The sequence below is a fragment of the Typopeltis vanoorti genome, chromosome 12, assembly GCF_054136105.1.
Source record: "Typopeltis vanoorti isolate ZY-2024b chromosome 12, IOZ_Tvanoo_1.0, whole genome shotgun sequence".
In the NCBI taxonomy this organism is placed as follows: Eukaryota; Metazoa; Arthropoda; class Arachnida; order Uropygi; family Thelyphonidae; genus Typopeltis; species Typopeltis vanoorti.
Window position 1 is genome coordinate 38,785,275 of NC_143560.1, and position 22,165 is coordinate 38,807,439.

Consider the following 22,165-nt stretch of genomic DNA (forward strand, 5'->3'; position numbering starts at 1 on the left):
CTCGGTGTTTTATTTGTATATTCCGGCTGTAATGTGTGCCTATTTTTGTCACTTGTGTTCTGTTTGGGAGGTAGTTCCTGAACCATGTATGCAGTGTTCCTCTTATACCTATTGAACGTAGTTCGGTCAGCAATATTCATGTTCAAGTGTATCAAAAGCTTTAGTTGAGTCAATAAGGATAAGGACAGCATACTTGTTTTTATTGAGAGCTTTGTTTATGGCGTCGACAATATCTTCTAATAAGGTAATGGTGCTTTTATTTTTGTGGAAGCCGTATTGGTTTTGTGATATCATGTTGTACTTTTGTAAATAGTTCTGTAGTCTAGTGTGTGTGTGTTACTTTTTCGAGAATTTTGGAGATGACTGATAGGATAGCTATTGGTCTGTAGTTCTGTGTATCATTTCTTTTGCGTGTTTGTAGATTGGCGTGATTATCGCAGTTTTTAGTTGTGGAATAATACCAGTGTCGAATGTGCACGAGTCTCAGAAGTATAGGATTTATTTGTTCAAAGTGTGTTAAAAGTTCTGTGAGTCGTATTGTGTCTATTCCTGGAGTAGTCTTTGTTTTTAGCTTTAAGAGCGCTTCCATCAGTTCCTGTTTTGTTACTGGTGTAAAATACATAGTTTGCTGTTGACTTTGTGCTGGTAATTTTTTGTTGATCGTTGGTAGATTATCTTTTTTGAGTTGCGTGATATATAAGAGAAATATTAGCAATATCCAACGATATACAATAAGACAAACATTCATAGTATCGAATGAATAGTATGTTAGAAAACCGTTTAAAATATGGACTGCTATACCATATAATACAAACATTTACAGTATGGGGTGAAATAAAGACAAACATTTACAATATATAATGTATAATATACAATACGAGGCATGATTTATTGTTCTCTTGAAGTGTAACAGAAATATAATATTTCGAACAGGTTAACAGAACAATAGATACGCACGTGGCTAGGTACAGTATATAGATATTTACTTGTATATATAAACCAAATATATAAATTTAAACCAAACCTACTTCAAAAACAAACCAGACTAATATTATACAATACATTAGTCCTACCAGTCTTAATGTATTGAAGCGAAATCTGGACAATAAAACAAAAAGACAAACAAAGATTAATAACAGCTGAAATGAAGTTTATGAGAAAGACTGCAAAGTATACCCTATTTGATCACAAAAGAAACGAAGAAATTATGAAAGAATTAAACCAAGAATTAGTAACAGAAAAAATTAAAAAATATAAACATAGATGGATGGAACACGTTCAAAGAATGAAAACAGAAAAATTACCAAAACAAGCCTTAAAGTACAAGCCATTAGGAAAAGGAAAACCAGGACGTCCTCTTAAACGATTCAACGATGACTTCTAAGGTCGGAACAAGCCGTGCTAGGCTTATATCCTTGATACACATGATGATGATGATGACTGGTATATATAAATATGATAATTTTTTGCACAGATTATTAGATACATAATTATTTCATGCATCTTTTCCTTTCATACGTAATTACACACACAATATATATATATATATAAAGCACCGAGATAATTAAGAATAAAAATTTAATACGGACACAACTAGTTTCGTTGGTAAGCCAACTTCGTCAGGTGTCAAAGTACAAACATATATACAAAAAAGACCGAAAGAAACATTACACACTAACAACAACAACAACAACAACAACAGAACTATCAAAAAAAAAAAAAAAAAACTACAGTTAAGTTTAAATTGGAGTCCGCGCTTCAGTTCTAGCTACATTTATGCGCGTGCATGTGATCTCGCGAGAACGCTAGCACTGAACAGCAGAGCTATACGAATCTGGCAAATTGTAGCTAAGGTTGTTATTCATGTGGGTAGAGTCGAGGGTGATTTCGTTTGACTCCAGGATACGTCTTTCAAGTTCATCGTAACATTTGTGGATATTAGAAGTTTGATTACAATCTATTTGGTGTTGGCAGCCTTCATCAGAGTTTACACAGAACAAGACGTGGCTGGCGAGGGCACTGGCTCGGATTCTATTATAAGAGATGTCTCTTTTGTGTTCTTCAAGACGGAGAAAGATTGATTTTTCAGTTTGTCCGTAGTAACGTTTACCACAACTACAAATAATTCTGTATACTCCTGGCAACTGAAGGCGGTGGTGTTTTTCTTTTGGCTGACTAAGGATAGATCGGAGTTTAGGTAAAGCAGAGAAGCACGTTTTGATGTCGAACTTTTTTAAAATTCTAGCCATTTTGGGGGAGAGGGAACTAATGTAAGGCACGGAGATGTAAGCTCTGGGAGTAGTAGAATCTTGATTAGTTTGTTGACGACAGTGAAAAAGAAGTTTCTCAATACTTTTTGGAGCGAAACCATTATTGACAAAGGTCTTTTTGAGGAAATTCAGTTCATTTTGAAACTCTTCGTCGTCTGATAATAAGGATCTGGCCCCGGGCCAGCTCTAGAATTTTTTCCGCCCCGTGCAATCCATTACTTGCCGCCCCTGCACCAACCTCAAATTAACTTTTGGAATTTTGAAAACCATTATGTTCAACATTAGCTTCATGACCATTAATTTTAAATATAGTACCATTAATAATAATGCACTGATAAAGTGATTAAAATACTGCATATTCATAAAATAAACCATCGACTTCATCAATTGACAATTAAATGAAATGCAGTAATAATTTTTTACTTACATATATGGAATGATCTTCACTTGTACAATGGTGAACTGTTGAGTTACACTTAACTATAGAATGTACACGTTATAGTTTTAGCACTATTTTCACATTATTTTAATTAGAATTTATATTGTTTTTAGTATCTACTGATTAAAAATACGTTTTTCTTGCTTTTATATTTGCAAAATCAGAAATTAGGTCTGCATAGTCTAATTTCTGACCGATTTCATGTTCAATTGAAATCATGGCAAGCAGCGCCGGCGGAAGTGGGCATGCAGAACATGCAGTGCATGCGGACGCTGCTACGAAGGGGGCGCCGCCACCGGGGCACAATTCATAAGTTTATTTTTAAGAAACAAAATTTTTATCATAAAAACAAAAAAAATTCTTAGAATGATCAATACTAAAATAAATAAGGCCGGATACACCGAATAAAAATTGTATATTGCGGCTGTTTACAATTTTGCATCGAGAGCAGGCTAAATGCTTGCCTGCAGAATTTAAAGTGAAACCGTGAACGGTTTTTATGCGCAGAAACGAATATTCGTACAAAACATTTGTTGCTACGTAACCAGTCATATGGTACTGTAAAAACTCGATTGTAGCTTAAATATTCCAACACATTACATTCGATTGTTTACTTAGATTAAGTCCCATGTGAATATTGTAAAAATAAACTTTGTTTGTCTTTGTTTGTTTTAGATGTTATTGTAAATAACACTCTGGAAGTTAACTGTATATACTGCTTTAAGAAGAATATGTTAGAGTGTTAAAAACAAAGGCAATGTTTTTATTGTCGAAGCTGCATGTCATAGATCTACATGACGGCATTGTATGAGAAAGGTTTGCAGGCTCTAAGTGTACACATCTTCTAAGTCAGTCAGAAAGTTTTAAATTACTTTCTGATGGCCGGCAACGTACAATTAAAAGAAAACGGAGAAGAACAGAAGGCATGCCAAACTTGAAACTTAAGATGAAAGAATCATACCGATTCTTTAGGGCGTTGCCAAACTTCATGCAAGGTCTCAGAGGAAGCATAATAAAAAGGAAACTGAAGCAAATAGAAGGGGCTGCCCGGATCCAGAGATTGCTGCAGAAGTAGAGGGGGGTCCCAGTTCCAGTGACATCCAGAGAGAGACAGGAGAGGCTGCTCAATTCCAGACGCTGTCAAAAAGGAGGCTGCCTGGTTCCAGACATTGCTAAAGCTGTGCAGTCCCAGACGTTGCTAAGAGAGACAGAGCTGCTCGATTCCAGACATAGTCAGAGAGCATCCCCGATCGAGACGTTACTTAAGAGAGCAGTTTTCCGCTTCCAGAAAGGAGCTTATTGGTTCGAGACGTCGCTAGAGAGAAACGACTTCTAGGCCACAGACAGGGCTTTCAAATTGCCAAAAGGAGAACTCCCAAACGCCGAAGGAGAGAAAAGTTTCCAGTCCAGAGGCAGATGCTGATCGACAGTTGACGTCAGTTTCATTTTTTCTTGGAGGCAGCATTTTCAATTTCTTAGAGGCAGCAATTCAAGCTACTTGAGAGGGCAGTCATCCAGACATTTTCGGCAAGCCCAAGTAGAGGAGAAAAGGCGAAGCAAATTTCCCGAAGTACCTTCGCTCCTAAGTTTTTCTTTTCGCCGTGGGAGAATAACATTTTTCCGGATCTGTATGAGTACCGTTACGCTCCAGATGAGATATGGCCGAAGCCAAAATTCCAGATGAAGATATGAGATGAAAGAATTGCCATGGAACTTTCAGTGAAGATACAGAGCCTTTGTAAGTTTAAAAGTTTTATATAATTCCTCTTATAGTTGTATTAGAAAGACTTTTAAGATATATGTTTAATAAGGTTAAGAAGTGTCCTTCAGAATCAATTGGCATGTTAGAAGTTGATATCAAATTTGTAAAGATAACTTAACAGAGAAATTTAGGTAACCTCTTTGCGAGTAAGCTTGCAGTTTAATAAGTAAAATTTGTAAACTGAGAGTAGATAACATTTTGTGTTAAAGAAAGTGTTTAAAGTTGAACAGAAAAGGTTCTAAATTTTGCTGAAGAGTTTTTATAGAAGGATAGAGAAATCAATCTCCCTAATGTTTAAATTCGTGTGTATTTCATAGTAATGTAAATAAATATTATTTTACTTTCTTGTAAACATAGCACGTAATAATATAAACGAGAGATTCTGGGAGAGAGAGAACGTGCACAGCTACATTAGAATAACGGAGAATAAAGTATAAAGTAAAGAAAAAAACATCACAAGTAATTAATAGAAATTACAAATATACAAAGTTAAATAATAATAAAGGTTTACAATGTCGTAGTAATGACAGGATAGCAACAGAAGATTTATAAGAGCACGCATCTCAGTAGGCTACTGACAGTAGCGCAGTGCGGACTATTGTTTCGTCTCTGTGTCGTGTTGTGTAATAATTCCTTGTGGGTATAAAATAGAAATGGAATCAAAAATTAAAAAAAAATTATCCGGCGCACAAAATCGTAAGCGTCATGCTGCGAAAGAAGCAGATATTAAGAAGTTACTAAGAATTTAGTAAAATGCAAAAATTTGTTAAACTTTAGTTCAAATAAATTTTAACTTTAATTAAAATTCATTTTAATTTTTTAGCGATTCGGGTCGGTGAGAAGGCTATAATCCCTGTATCATTATACTCAACGATTAAAGTGAAGTGGCTTTATCAAAATTTGCTTTTACTTTTATGAATTTTTTGAATATTCGGATTTTTAACGATTATCCTGTCTAGTCAACACTCCCGGTTCATTACATTTAGCGAACCAACGTGTGGCTGTTCTGTCAAAATTTATTTAAGAAATTTCAAATTATTAAATTTTTATTATCGTAGAAGAACCACACACTCCCGGATCATTACAGGGGGTGCTTAGATAGAAATTGCATGCGGGCAGCAAAGATCCTAGCGCCGGCACTGATGGCAAGACCTTCCAATCTAGTTTCGGCCATTGTTGAGCTTCAGTAAGTTTTAATAAGATTCAGTTATGAGAAACTACGCTCACCACTTTCAACCGTCACAGGCAATGTCATTAATATTCTTAGGGTGACAGCGACATTCGGAGCAAAGTTATTTTCAACAATAAAACGAAAAACTTCAATTGGCGACGTATTTTCTGGTACTAATTTGGACACTACTTTCAGTTCATCACATAGCTCAATTGCATCGATGTGTCTATTTTCTTCATGTATTAAAACGGCTTCTAGGTTTTTACAATTGTCTAAGAGCTCATTCGTCGTCTCAGATTTTAATTTAGAGATGTTATATAAAAATGAAAAATGTGAACTGCGATGTTCCAATTGTTTGAACCTTTCTTCAATAGAATTAGTTGCAACGTCAATAATAAAAAAGAAAAACTCAACTTTGAATTTTGTTTTGGGATCTAAAATAGGTTCATCTCTTGCTTCATAATAATGCTACTTTTTCTGCTGACGCAATCTGGTACTTCCGAAGGTTGGTTTCAAATCAGCTTCGACTTTCTCAGCTAATGTTGTAGCATCGACAAGAAAATTTTGAAATGATTTATCATTTCTGAGATTCTTAAGACTTTTGAGAACATTACCCAATGTTGTTATGGCGCTAGACAATTCCATCTTTATGCTTTGCAACAGTTTACTTGCAACATTAATTTCATTTAAAACATAGTGCCGTATAACCAGACAACATAAAAATTTAAAGTCTCTAAGTTTTAGAGCAAGAGTTTCAGCTTCGTGTCTCGCCATTTTGTCTACTGACTCGTCATCAGCAATTTCTATCGGTGCATAATAAAACTCCTCAATATAGTATCTTAAAGGACGAATAGCGTCGATTCTAGATTCCCAGCGAGTTGTACTTAATGGCTTGGGCGTTATGGTTGTAATATGTGTCTTAAGGATTCCCCAACGCAGCGTTGACGCTGAGAAAAACACAATTTCTTAACCATTTCAAAAAATGAAATCCCTTCTCTAGATGATATTGCGGCATCATTGACCACCAAGTTGAGAGAATGAGAACAGCACGGGATATAAAAAAGCTCTTTAGTTCAAGTCGCTAATGCGTTGTTGAACTTCTGAATGCTTCCCTTTCATGTTCGATCCATTGTCATAACCCTGGCCACGCATGTTAGCGATTGGAATATTCATGTCTGATAATTTTCTTACGATACATTCAGTTAACGCTGAGCCTGTAGTGGCTTCTACAGGAATGAAACCAAGAAATTGTTCATGAATGTTGATATCAGTTGGATCCGTATTAACAAATCTTACAATTAATGTTAATTGTCCAATGGGGCTTACATCGGGAATACAGTCTGCAACTATGCTGTAATATTTAGCTTTCTCAACCATAGAAATTATTTGTTTTTTTATGGTTCCAGAGAGGAGAGCAATCAATTCATTTTGAATATTTTTTCCAAGATAATGTTAGGCCGAACCACAAGCTACTCTCGTTAAATGTTCAGACATAACACTGTCAAATCTGGCAATCAGTTCAACAAGCTGTAAAAAATTTCCATTATTAGGGTCATATAAATTATCAGATGTTCCACGAAATGGTAAGCATTGTTGACCCAAGAACTGCACAACAGCAATTAGGCGTTCTATTATGCTCCTCTAGTCCAGAATTTCTGAATTTAATAACTTTTGCTGCATTGAATCAATTGTCTGTTCTAATTTAAGCCTGGACGATAATTCAACCCACTTTTTATGGGACTCCAAATGGTTTTTGGATTTCTCGTGTTCATTAAGATACACATACAAATGACCCCAATCATTACACCCATCAGTGGTGAACGACATTATATTAAACAACTTACAGCAGAAACAAAATACAGAATCTTTTTCTTTTGAATACACTAACCATGATCGATCAATATGTTCTCCATTGCTTAGTTCCCTGGCGTAAAAGTTTAATGAAAATTTCCTACCATTAGAGCTGCGCGGAAAAATGAAATCACTGTTTGGTTTCTCTGGCTGGCCCTTTTTTACGATTTCCAGTCTTTCGGCATCGCTTAAAGAAGGATTCTATCTAGCTGGATCAGTGTACCTATCAAGCTCATCACTTAAATCTCTAGATTCGGAAATTTTTATATCAGTCTCATTTTTGAGATTCCTTGCAATGTCTATGTTACTGGGATCCGAGTTAGAAGTACTTGCCATGAGCTCAGAATCATTGGTTTCGGTATATTTACTTATTTCCTCCTGCCCTACATCAGTTGATTCAGTTTTTAGATATTTAAGTAAAGTCCCGCTATGTTTTTGAATATCACGTTCTTTTTCCAGTTTCCGTTTGCGATATTCTGCACCTGATAGTTTTTTTCTTTTATCGGACATTGTAATCTATTTGAATATTAAAATTGTTTTAAACCCTACAATAAAATATTATTATTAGTATGGTATTATTTAGTAATTAATGGAGGTTGAAGCACTGTACTAACTACTAATTTACATAAAACTAAAAAAAAAAAATCTTATCACTGTAACAGTCACTAACACCGAGCAAAATCAACTTTCCTTAATGCACGCTCAAAAACAAGTGAAACGTTCTGGAGATTACAGTATCGACGGCCGTTACTCTAAGATAAGGACTCTAGTGAAAATTTCAATTACTTCTTTTTTACACATAAAGCTAACCAGGAGTACTGATAATATTAAAATTTCAATCTTCAGGAAACCAACACATGCAGATGTCAAACAGACGGGAACACACACAGATGAAATGAAATATGGCATTATATCTACTCTTGAGCATTGGGCCAGATCCTTATTATCAGACGACGAAGAGTTTCAAAATGAACTGAATTTCCTCAAAAAGACCTTTGTCAATAATGGTTTCGCTCCAAAAAGTATTGAGAAACTTCTTTTTCACTGTCGTCAACAAACTAATGAAGATTCTACTACCCCCAGAGCTTACATCTCCTTGCCTTACATTAGTTCCATCTACCCCCAAACAGGCTAGAATTTAAAAAAAAAAGTTCTACATCAAAACGTGCTTCTCTGCTTTACCTAAACTCCGATCTATCTTTAGTCAGTCAAAATAAAAACATCCCCGTCTTCAGTTGCCAGCAGTATACAGAATTATTTGTAGTTGTGGTAAACGTTACTACGGACAAACTGAAAAATCAATCTTTCTCCGCCTTGAAGAACACAAAAGAGACATCTCTTATAATAGAATCCGAGCCAGTGCCCTCGCCAGCCACGTCTTGTTCTGTGTAAACTCTGATGAAGGCCGCCAACATCAAATAGATTGGAATCAAACTTCTAATATCCACAAATGTTACGATGAACTTGAAAGACGTATCCTGGAGTCAAACGAAATCACCCTCGACTCTACCCACACGAATAACAACCTTAGCTGCAATTTGTTAGATTCGTATAGCTCTGCTGTTCAGTGCTGGCGTTCTCGCGAGATCACATGCACTCGTATAAATGTAGCTAGAACTGAAGCGCGGACTGCAATTTAAACTCAACTGTAGTTTTTTTTTTTTTTGATAGCTCTGTTGTTGTTGTTAGTGTGTAATGTTTCTGTCGGTCTTTTTTGTATATATGTTTGTACTTTGACACCTGACGAAGTTGGCTTATCAACGAAACTAGTTGTGTCCGTATTAAATTTTTATTCTTAATTATCTCGGTGGTTTAAGTCATTAAAATTATTCAACATGTTCATAAACCGAGTCAATCTGCATACTAATAACCACACACACACACACACACACACACACACACACACACACACACACACACACGCATATATATATATATATATATATATATATAACACACTTCAAAACCTCTTTATAGAAAGCCAATAAAAAACACTGTAAAGAAACATTGAGTCACTATAAAACCATAAATTATAAAATCGACTATAAACTACAGTTATTTTGAACTGGAGCTACAATCCGTGTTAAAGTTCTATTGCTGGAAACCTGTGCACGTGTGATTTCACGAGTGCGCCAATATGTGCAGGTTTGAAGTTGTTGTCCAGTTTATCTCATGTTGACGGCCTTCATTATTTGTGTTCACTGAAAACAGGACATGGCCTGAGAAGGCACTAGCTCTAGTTCTTTTGTAAGCGATGTCTCTTTGGTGTTCCTCGAGACATAGGAGGATAGACTTTTCCGTTTGGCCATAGTATTGCTTCCCACAGTCACACGTGATTTTGTACACTCCTTGGAATTGTAGATGGTTGTGAGCTGGTTTGTGATTGCTTAAACTCGATCTTAGTTTGGGAAGAGTAGAGAAGCAGGTTTTTATGTTGAACTTTCGTAAAATTCTACTCAGTTTCTTGGAGAGCGTGCTGATGTATGGCAAGGAGATATAGCCTTTGGGGTCGTCCTGTATTTCTACGCTGTTTTGTTGACGATCTGTGCACATGGCTCCCATAAAAAGGAATACAAAGATGGCGTCTTTAGACAAATATGGCAATCCAGGTCGCCATATTTGTTTCACACCACTCATCAAATTATATTTGATGAGTGGTGTGGAATTTGTGGATGTGCAGAATGAGTTCGATGGGCGAAAGGATTTATATAAAATGGATGGTTTACATTTGAATGGATTTGGTGTACAGAGACTTGAAAAGGTGCTGTCGAATGTAGTGGAAGTGAATGTGCAGAATCAGGGAAAGTAAAGTTATTAAGGGGGGGGGGGGATAGTAGATATGCAGATTTTAGGGAGACAGTTGAGTATGTGAATGTGTGTGATATGCCCAAAACCAGTAGGAAAGACCACGAATCAGAATGGGACAGTTAGTATAAGGCATCAAAATAGGGATCGGACAAATCGGCTTCTGTAATTCATGTATAAAAATGCCAGAAGTATTAGAAGAGTTTTTGGCCTTGGTTGGCACTTCCACGCAACAGTTTATTGGCATTAGTGAAACATGGCTGACAGAAGATGATATAGCTAGTGGGATTGAATGTGAGTGGTATGGTGTGTTCAGGAGTGACAGGGAGAATAAAATGGGGGGAGGAGTGTTATTGATGATAGCTGATGAGCTGCAGCCAAGGAGAATAGAAGTTGAACTGCAGGATAGAGAAAGGAGCACATTTGAGGCCATTTGGTGTGAGATTGAGACTGGCAGAACAAAATATACAGTTGGGTGCTGCTATAGACCAGGTGATGGAATAGATGGTGGAGATAGTATGCATAAACAAATTGATGAAATGAGTGGAAGGAGGGTAATTATTATGGGGGATTTCAACTATGGTAACATTGATCGGAAGGAGGAGAGGACACATGGGAGGAAGGAATTGGATTTTATGCAGTTATTAAGGGATAACTATCTGCGACAGCATGTAATGGAAAATGTTAGCGGTCAGAGAGTAGTTAACCTAGTAATTGCATCTGAGAATTTGGCTGTAACGAATATGACCACGTTACCACCAATTGGTGAGAGTGATCATAGGGTCATGACTTGGGAGGTGGCTAAAGGTGTGGAATTTACAATTAAGACAGGGTACATGTGGAATTATCGTGTTGGTAAGTATGATTGGTTCAGTGCCATGGCATGTAAAACTGCAAGGGCTGAATGTTGATAGTGCATGGGAGGTGGTTAAGAAGTGTTTGCAGGAGGCAATGGCTGACTGTATGCCTAGAGTCCAAATAATAAATCAAGTGGAGGTTAAATAGATGAATAACACCATTAAACTTGAGCTGCAAAAAAAGAAACAACTGTGGAGGGAATTTAAGGAGAAAGGTGACCGGCAGGCACATGAACGGTATAAAGTGCAGGCCAGAAGGGTATCGAGTGTGGTAAGAAAAGCAAAAGCGAATTATGAAAGAACATTGGCCATGCAGGCTAAAGAGAATCCTAAACAGTTTTTTCGATATGTTGAAAGTAAAAGAAATAATGTATACAACACAATCGTTTTAAAGAATGCCGATGGTAGGGAGGTAACCGAATCAGTTGATATAGTGGAATTACTGAGCGAGCAATTTGCAAGAGTATATCATCTAGGTAGTGACATTGCAGGAATGAAAGAACCAACATCTTATATGGGAATTGTGATGAATGAAGTGGAGGTGAATAGTCTATTACTAAACCTCAATGTCAATACATCTGTGGGATTGGATGGTATACCAGCTCGTGTCGTACGTGAAGCGGCTAAAGAATTGTCAGTATCTTTGACCATTTTGTTTAATTTCAGTTCGGGTATGTATTAGTCCCGAGGGAGTGGAAAGATGGGAAAATAGTTCCACTGCATAAAGGTGGTTCCAAGACTGCTTTGTAAATTACCGACCGATTAGCATATCAGGAATTGTGGTCAAGGTCTTGGAGAAAATAGTCAAGAGGAGAATACAGGATAGGATAGATGAAAATGAGATACTGTATGGGGGACAACATGGTTTTATGAAGGAGATCATGCCTCAGTAACTTGCTCACGTTTTATAACACAGTGACGGCTGAACTGGATAAGGGTAATGGGTTTACAGTGATTCTACTTGACCTCGCCAAGGCCTTTGACATGATACATGGAACTCTGATCAGTAAACTGGAGCAGACAGGGATGGATATAGGGTTGATGAGATGGATAGGAGGGTGGTTGATGGAGAGATACCAGAGAGAGTGATTTATTCAGGAGTGGAGTTCAAAAGACGGCTTGTGACTAGTGGTGTGCCGCAGGGTTCTGTTCTTGGACCACTACTGTTCCATTTGTTCATGAATGATATAGGAAAGGATCTGAGAAGACGTGTTCACTTGTTTGCTGATGATGCAAAGTTGGATAGAGCAATTGTGAGTGCACAGGATGTCAAAATTTTGCACGATGATTTGGATAGCTTGGAGGACTGGGCTAAGGAGAATGGATGTCAATTTAATGTGGAAAAATATAAGGTTATGCATTTTGGAGTGAAAAGATTGGCAGCAGTATATCACATTGGTGGAGCTGTACTGCAGGAGATTGATGAGTCCAGGGATTTGGGAGTGTTAGTGGAGAGGGAGTTGAAGTTTAGGGGGCACATCGCAAAAGTGGCTAAATCAGCTCATCAAATCACTTGGTTGCTGAAAAATACTTTGACAAGCAGAGACAAACAAGTCATTGTTCCACTATATCGAGCCTTGATAAGACTCCATCTAGACTACTGTGCTCAGATATGGGCGCCAGGGATTCTTCTTGATGCGGAGGAGGTGGAAAGAATCCAGAGACGAGTGACCAAGATAATAGCAGGACTATGGAATGAACCTAATGAGAACAGGTTGAAGATTTTAGGGTTGCAAAAAGTGGCTGATAGTCGGAAAAGAGATGATATGATTGAGACATTCAAATTACTGAAGGGTTTCTATAGGATTAATCCAGAAGATATTTTTGAGAATAGGACTGGTGGTGGGAGGACAAGGGGGCCATACATGGAAACTTGGCAAGAATGTGGTTAGCAGGGGTTTTAGAGCTAGGTTTTTTACTTGGAGAGTGGTGAATGAGTGGAATAAGCTGCCAGAGTCTGTTGTGGGTGCTACGACCGTGAATGAGTTCAAAGCAAGATATGATAGATACTGTGTAAATGTCGAATAGTTGTTCTTGACATGACGTTAGGGCTTCCCTCGATGAGTCTGTCGACCCCTAGGAGTTGCCCGAAATAATAATAATAATAATAATAATAATAATTATTATTATTATTAAATATAAAATAAACCTCCTCAATATGGAATGATATATGCTATATAAGACAACCATTTATAGCACAGGATCATATATAATATAATATAAGGCAAACTTTCATAGTATCGAATGGTATACTATATAAAACAACCGTTTACAATATGGAATGTTATACCATATAGTCCAAACATTTACAATATGGGATGATATATTCTATATTGTAAATTTAGTCTTATATCGTATATCATCCCATATTGTAAATGTTTTGGACTATTTTTTTATTATTTTTTTCTATATATAGTTTCATCTGCTAATTGTGTATAATCCACATTATACACAACGAAATTTTTAATGTTTTTCCTTATGTGCATTAAAATCAGTATTGGGAAGGTTTCCATTTATATTATTACAGTTATAAATGAGTTGAATTAAATTCTCAAAACAGTAAGTTTTAAGAAAGGTTTAATTTTTAAATTATTAATTATTAAATGATTAAATTTAAAAGAGTTATTATTAGTTAAAAAGTACTGATCTTAAAAATTAATATTAATATAAATTAATATCAATATTAATACAATATACATTTAGTAATGAATAGTTACTAGTAATATTTTCAGAAACATACTTGATTCCTTATAACACAGAAGTGAAATGAAGAGTAAAAAAGTGCCCGTAAAATTGTTAACCTCAGTGTATTTGAACGATATACATTATGATGGTCAACAATACAAAATATGAACAATGCACTTCATTTTATTTCAACTGTTTAGCGAAATAACTGATTTGCTTGTTGATTTACAAGCAAATTATATTTACAATACATTTCCTACGTAATTACTGTTGCTTGTAAAAGATCGAAATGACCGATAAAATTAATTTCTAATAATACAAACTATATTTTTAATCTCTCTCTTTCTCTGACCCTAGCTATTGAATTTCTTCAAATACAGCTACACAGATTTTTGCTAAACGGACAATACATTTAAATGAGGAACAGAATATAAACTGCTTGTTAACTGAGATGAAGGTCGGTGTGTGTGTGTGTGTGTGTGTGTGTGTGTGTGTGTGTGTGTGTGTGTGTGTGTGTGTGTGTGTGTGTGTGTGTGTGTGTGTGTGTGTGTGTGTGTGTGTGTGTGTTAACAGTTTGCTTAAAATTCTCGGGAAATGATTATCACATCATTATCACATGTAATATTAAGCCTTGATTTTTATTGCATTGTGTAGGGATCCTAAGCATTTACGAGGCTTCTTTAAAGTTTCTTGTAAAATAATTACGATCAATGTATGACATTTTTGTTTGTTGCCAAAGTACTTCATGGCCTGTAGTAATTGTGTGGAATGCCAGGCCTGATTTATGCTCTCTTCGTTTTTCGAAGTTTTCTAAGTGTTTCCATGCGAATCTCTCCTGACCTTCCTGTCTTCCCTACATAACAAATGTCACAAGACTAGAGAAGGTCTCCAAAATTATAGAAACCAACAATGGGACAACAAATTATTATTTAAATAATTTGATAAGAATCCAAGATTTAAACAATCTGATAAGAATCCAAATCTGATCACTCTTATCTCACCAGCAGAAATAACTAACCTCATCAAGTATCTGAAGAATAATATAGCTCCATGAACACCTGATGGCATTACAAACAAAGTTATCAAACTATTACATCGAAAAGTCATAGCGCATCTAGTCCACATCATAAATACAATCCTCAGAATGCAATGCTTCCCTCACTCTTGGAAAATTGCTGACATTGTCCCAATTCATAAGCTGGGCAAAGACCCACATTTACTTCAAAATTATTTCCCCATCAGTCTGCTATCAAAGCAAGGTAAAATTGCCGAAAAAAAGTTATCCTCTTCAGAATTCAAGAATCAGTTGAAAAACTAAAAATCATACTGCATGACAAATTTGGCTTTCATCGAAATCACAGTACCACTCAACAAATCCATCGTTGGATCGAACATCGTTGGATCGAATACATCATTACAGTATTCAACTGGAGACAGCATAGCAGTGCTGTATTCCTCGACATTGCAAAGGCCTTTGACAAAATCCGGTATTGTGGCTTACTTCATAATCTTATTGTTTCTGGTATATCTCTGAAGATGATGCATTTAATTAAATCATATCTTATGAACAGAAAAATGCAGATCAAAATAAACGGAACTATCTCCACTCAATGTGGAATTTTGACTAGAGTTACAAGGATCCTTGCTGGCTCCGATATTGTTCGCAATCTACATGGCAGATATCCCACCAAACCCTATGTTTTCCATCCCGGTCCTTTATGCAGATAACACAGCAGTACTAGCCAGATCACGCCATCCTCACCTGGTAACCAAAAAACTACAAGATAGCATCTTAATGCTAGAGAAATGGTTTTCTGACTGGACGCTGCAAGTGAACCCACAGGAAAGTGTAGCCATACTCTTCACTAGAAGATTAGCATCTCCCAAATGGGGGAATTGTTCTGTTTAATACTAAAATTCCATAGCAAATAGAAGCCAAATACCTCTGAATACTACTAGACAAAAGACTGAGCTTCAACAACCACATTAGGAACATCTGTGAAAAAATATCCAAAACTATTGCCCATCTCTACCCCTTGATAAATAGACACAGCAAGGTAAACACAAGGAAAATACTCTATCAGATGGTGATTCGCCCTAGAATTACTTATACCTCTCCAGCTTGGAGCCATACCTCCAACGTTAACATACTCAAATTGCAATGTGTGCAGAACAAATGCTTGTATGATACTAAATGCTCCTTGGTTCGATAGAAATGGCCAGATTCACCGGGACATAATACCCCATACCTCACCACATTCCTTCGCTTTCTCTAGCAGTAAAGGTCTTCTCGAAAGCAATCATGCATCCTAATCAACTGGTACAAAAAGCTGCAGACTACAGCGAAAACGAGTCTGCAAACACAGAAGACCTAAAGCCATTATAATACTCAATGATGCCATCTAACCCTTTTGCCCTGCCAGGGCGAGCTATATGCTCGTAAATTTTTTCTTCCAGTGCTTTCTCCTATCAGACAACGGGGAATGTAAAATGCGATTAGCTTCAGCTCTTGAATCAGTACTGTTATCCGTTAATTTTAGTTCTGTGCTGTCTGATCATACTTTCTCTTGCATGCCATCATACTCAGTTACCTTATTTTCCTGGCCCTACTTCAGCCATTGAATTTAGAAAACTTTATGCAGACATACATAAACACAACTTACGCACGTGACAAAGTACTTTGTCACGTGCGTCACCAAATGATATTCTGTACCTGCCACAGACAAAAGCTCCGGACCTCGGTGCTTATGTCACTTCCACTTGACCTTATGATTGCATTTTTATCGACGTATAAAAGTTTTAAGAGTGCATAGAGCATCAGCGTTCATCTTAATTGGTCCAATAATGCAATTAATTGTAAGATAACCTTGAACACTTTATCAATTAATAGAATTTAAAATATGGAAAGCCTAAAGGTCAAATGAACAATTGCTATGCTTCACAAAAGCCGTTTATGTGAGAAGCACAAAGGGTTTACGCTTCGTGGTGAGATTAGATTATCATTGGCAAATACTAGAGTGAAACAGGGATAATTGGAATTTTGATACGATTTTCAAATACAGCCATATAATGCGCACAGAAATCGGGAAAAAAGTAATCACTTGGGAAATTCCGGATTGAACCAAAGAAAGGCTGAAATAATTCGTTTTTTTTTTATTTATACACAAGTTTCAACCTCCTTCGACTATAAACATACAACCGCGAAAACTCTGGCAGAAAACATGACATTCAGTAGATCGTCAACCCTGATTCCCGTTGTAAGTGTGGGCAAAAAAGTTATAAATTATTTAAAAATTATAAAATTTCTATAAATATACAGAAGCTGTATTGTTAATAGCCTGTGTAGCTCAGTGGATGTGGCGTTTGCACACCACGACGCTTGACCGCGCGAAGAAAGACTTAGTTTCGAGTCTAGTCAGCGACTAGAGGAAATTTTTCTAATCCTTTTTTCGACCGGTTCCCGAATTAGTCGATCTCTTACACGGGCAAGCTGGTTTTTTAATCCCAGAAACTCGGGTTTTTCGTCCCTTAAACTCAAGAAAATCGTCCGTAAAACCCACACTATTTCAGACATTATATATATTGTGTTAAGGTTAGGGACCACGAGATGGCGGCAACTGTTGAGCCATTCTCTTCACTGCATGCCGCTTAATTAGTGATCTCAGCTATCTTTGATTGGGTACCAGTGGAAGTTCAACTGTCCACTCAGTCTCCAAAAGTTCGTTAGGGCTAAAACGGCCTCGTCTACTCCCTATACGGGAATAAAAAGGCGTTAGCTGATTTTTTTTAAGAAAATTATGTATTAAATACTTGTCGATATCGGCGTCCTAACACGTCAATTCACACTTCAAGCACGCAAAACAGATGAAACTTTAGAAAACAAAAACAGCAACTGATGACAAATGAGAACATTCAGTTTGATTGGCTGATACAGTAACCAATCACAGCCACTGATTTTTATGTGCTATTGTCTCAGCGCATCACCCTGCCTCGATTGGGCAATTTAAAACCACTGGAACGTTAAGAATTTGATCTTCTGCACCATCAGTACATCTGATTAAATGGTTCAAAGGTGCATGATATTATTGGTACATTTGACAAATAGAAGTCTAAGACAAGACATTAACAGTCTACTTAGCATACGTTTTTTAATAAATGCAATAAATGTTTTTTTTTGTACATATTGATTATATATATTGGACGGGAGATCGGAGCACTCTAGCACCTTGGAAAAAAGTGTAAGTACGGCCTTGGCTGCACGAATCATTTCTCATAAGTAATTTTTGATTTATATTTCCGACATCACAGTTCCAATAACAGCCCGGATTCCCCCCTATAACTTTTTAACGATCTGTGGCAGAGAAGAGAGGTAGAATCTAATGGGATAAAGTCAAATTCGTTCAAGTGTTGCTGTCATCACTTTTAGCCATTTGGGTGCTTTTTTTTTTCACAAATGGACATCCAGTTTTCAAAATATTTGTATGCTCTTTTTCACGGAGAAAGGATCTTTGTTAATCAGTATCTGCACAGTAGCAATTAATGTGGCTCGGTTGGGTTCCTTTTCTATGATGCCTGTGTATCGTAGCTATTAAATGCGTATTCTTTTGGACGATTTGCTTGTATGTAATCCTGTTTATTTTCCACCCACTACAGGGTATTCACGCTGTAGTGAGTGAAAAAGACAAGCTGATCATCGTCATCATCAATAGTAGTCGATATTAAGAAAAGTTTGACCTGGTATTATTTGAATGTTAAGTTTTAGGTCTCTCTATGGTCAATCTGTGGATGTGAAATCTAAAATATTCTTGTTATAGCTCAAAGTGATATGTCAAAGAAAAAACATCGAATAATAAATGATCCAATTAGAGAAAGAGTTCAGTTAAATCATTTATAAGTAATAAAAAAGGAGCATTAATAATACTGAGTGGTCAATTCATTAGGTACATCTACCCAGTAGCAAACATCTCCCTTCGGTTCTCATAAGCTGCAGATGGGACGTAACTACATGAAGTCAAGAGTGCGCCGCAGAGGCTGCATACTTGATCGCATCACACAATTGCTTTAGATTGAACTGCACCGATTATATAAAACCCCGCTAATACTCGTCCTACATCATTCCATAACTACTCAACTAGGTTGAAAATAAGTGACTGAACAGGCCAGCGGAGGAATCTCTCACATTCCTAGAAACCCGTTTCCAATTTATCTTGTGATTCGCTGGAAGCAACCATTACCAGATGGATGGATATAAACATCAAGGGGTGCACTTGGCCAACAACATTTTAAGAAGGCATTCAAACGTTGCTCCTCAAACCAACCAGGCGATTTTTTCCCATTCATCCTCGCCGAGTGGATCTCGGCGAGGATGAATGGGAATGTGGCCCAACATTCGCCTTTACTTACATATGATTGGCCGAGTGGTTAGCGTATCTGCTCTCCAGCCAAAAGGTTGCGGGTTCGAATCCCGCCATGGGCATGGATGTTTGTGAGTGTCTGTGAAAATAGTGGTAGAGGTCGGCTGTAGATGGTGCTGGTATTGACGATAGTTGCGATTGGAGACGGAGAGCTGTAGAGTAGATGCCCTTCCTCGATGAGTTTTTGGACTCCTTGGAGGTATTATGTAATAATAATAATAATATAATTATCGTATTTTGGTGTTATTTAACAGATCGGAACTCGTTGTGTGCGGCTTGGCCTGAGCATCCCAGTTAACTGCAGTGGAATCCCTGGGGAGAGACGGGGTAATTATCATACTATGGTGCGCTGGTGTCGTTAGTTCATGATATGAAAGAGTTCATCTGTAATTATTAATATGCAATAATAATAACGAATTATATTTAAATAGGAGGCATTGGTGGCTTAAGATAAGCACTTTTTTTTTTACAATAACATGTATGTTTGTTTTATTTATTACTTTCCACTAGGTCAGGAACGGAGATGACTGTCAAAGAAACTCACCCAAAAAACCAGCACTCTACTCAAAAACCAAACGTCCAAAAATCTAGGGTATGTGTCCAGAAAGTGGAGAGCGACAACAATACAGTCAAACAGGTGCGTCTACATTTGTTCGATCTTTGTGTACGTGCGTCAGTGTTCAGTGTAGTCAGCAATATATAAAACTAGCTAAGAATGAAACTAGATGACAACAAAGCTTTCTAATCAGTAACCATAGGGATGCTTTCTAATTAACAACCAGGTGGCGTTTATCATGTAATTTATTCTGCCATTTTAAAACTTTTGAAAATTTCGTTTTATCTATTTATTCAATTATAACTTTGCCGAATAATAATTTACGTACGATCACGTTTACAAATATAAGAACGTGTCCATTCGTCCTTGGTGGATTTTACAAGCTGTTTTAAATTCGCTGCAGTCTCTTTAGGAATTCTGTTAATAAATTTGCTGTAATATGGGAACAAACTAATGAAGTTGAACACTCCGTATTCAGTTGGACATAATCCAGTTCCTGTTGAAAACTTACTAATCTAATCAAACGTATTCATACATAAGAAGGTATCCATCCAGTCTTGTAATAAATATTAATTTGTACGTGGTCATTAAATAATGATTAGTGAACTAACATTGTAAAAATGGAAAATTAGTGTTACCGTTACTGACATGTATGACTATATTTAAATTCTCTGTATATGTGCCAAGCGTAGGTGATTGCCTAACGTTATTCAAGTATTGTTCTTTATTTCTTTCAGGTGATCAAGATGCTAGTGGCCGTGGTGTTACTGTTTATCATATGCTGGGCTCCAATTCTAATAACCAACGTCTTGACAGCATTCGGTTTCTTGCACGAGCTCAACTATGGCTACCTGAAACCCATGAGGACCGTCTTCCACTTGATGTCATACTTTAACAGCTGCATCAACCCTTGCGTCTATGGCTTCATGTCGAAAAACTTCCGCAGTAGCTTCCGAAATGCACTAAGAACCTGCCTGTGTGGGGAACGACAAAAAATTCAAGAAAAACTTCACCTAAGTCGTACTCGTACTGCATCTATCAGTTATGCCAGATCGACTTTCATAACCTGATGTTGGTAGATAATCTCCCACGAGGTTGGCAGGATTTAAAAACTGCACGAGTGTAGCGGAACCTGAAGTAAAGTACCCAAGTCATATCTGTGAAATGCAGAGACCTAGGAACCTTACTATAAGATGCTTTTAAAAATCAATAGGTTCTTGTGATGAAAATTTGGAGAACGCGGTGCCTACTTATGGGTGAATTGCATAGTCATCCGTACGACCGAAGTAATTAATGTAGTGCACCAAAATCTCATGTAAACACAACAATGGAGAATACGCCCATTGTTGTTTCTTCAATCTTAGTTCTTTATTGCACTCTTTACAGAAAACCTACACAATCTTCTCCATGTATTTGTTCCATAGCTGGGATATAATCCGAAAATGCCTTTCTTTTAATGTTTACGAGTCAGGCTTTGATGTAACATTTCTTCATACATATTACTTTTCTCTGTGTAGTCAGCTCTCGAACTTACCAAAGAACGAAATGAGAGTGAAAAAAATTGGAAAAGTGCTGATATGGAAACAGCTTGCGAATGCATTACAAACAGGGAGGACTTCAGACTGTATAAATTGATAGTCATGAAGAGATGGAGGAAAAATCACATATAAAAGAAATAAAAACTTTTCATCGCTCTACTCGAAAATATTCTGTTTTGATATATGCACACAGTTGTTGTTCTTTGTGAGCTTCACATCTATATGACGATTAAGGAAAGTTAAACAACAGACCAACACATAGAAGAGAAACAGTTAAAAGAAAAAGACAATAGCTGAAGGGGCCGTAAAATAAATGTATCGCAATGGATAAAAATAAATAATCGGAATTGGCAAAGTAATTTTACAGTATTTCTTAAGATAAACTGTATTAATTTAACGGAATGAAAATAGTGGTTAGTACGGTATCTATTTCAAGATTCTGAAATCTTAATTGAGATTTTTAATTTTTTTTTATTTTATTATTGTTTCCGACTGATCATTGAGAATAGGCTCAATTATTCACTGAATTTCCCCCACTCCAATGATTCTATTATATACAGTTCTTTTATTTATCTTTTTTCGCTGTTTTTAGTTGTTCCATCAGAAACGATTGTCATGCTATAATATTTTCTTTGAAAATAAATAAATAAATAAAAATAGAATTGATGACATGCTAAACAGAAATTTTACCATCATTGGTTGAAATACCTGCCAACATATAAAGCTCTAACATGATCCTTCCACCCACAAAAAAGAAAGTTAATATAAACCACGCAAGTATTGTGAGCAGACTAAGGATTTTTTACATAGTAAATCC

The 22,165-nt window shown here is 36.6% G+C and overlaps 1 protein-coding gene across 1 annotated transcript in view; it reads left to right on the forward strand.

The window, feature by feature from the left end:
* Nucleotides 1–21,611, forward strand: part of LOC150100716 (QRFP-like peptide receptor) — a 36,455-nt gene extending 14,844 nt beyond the window's left edge. Inside the window, exons 5-6 of the mRNA XM_090401868.1 lie at nucleotides 19,765–19,891; nucleotides 20,548–21,611. Of these exons, the coding sequence (XP_090257994.1) occupies nucleotides 19,765–19,891; nucleotides 20,548–20,880 (460 nt within the window). The 3' untranslated portion in view covers nucleotides 20,881–21,611. The remainder of the gene's footprint in view (nucleotides 1–19,764; nucleotides 19,892–20,547) is intronic.
* The last annotated feature ends 554 nt before the right edge of the window (nucleotides 21,612–22,165 follow it).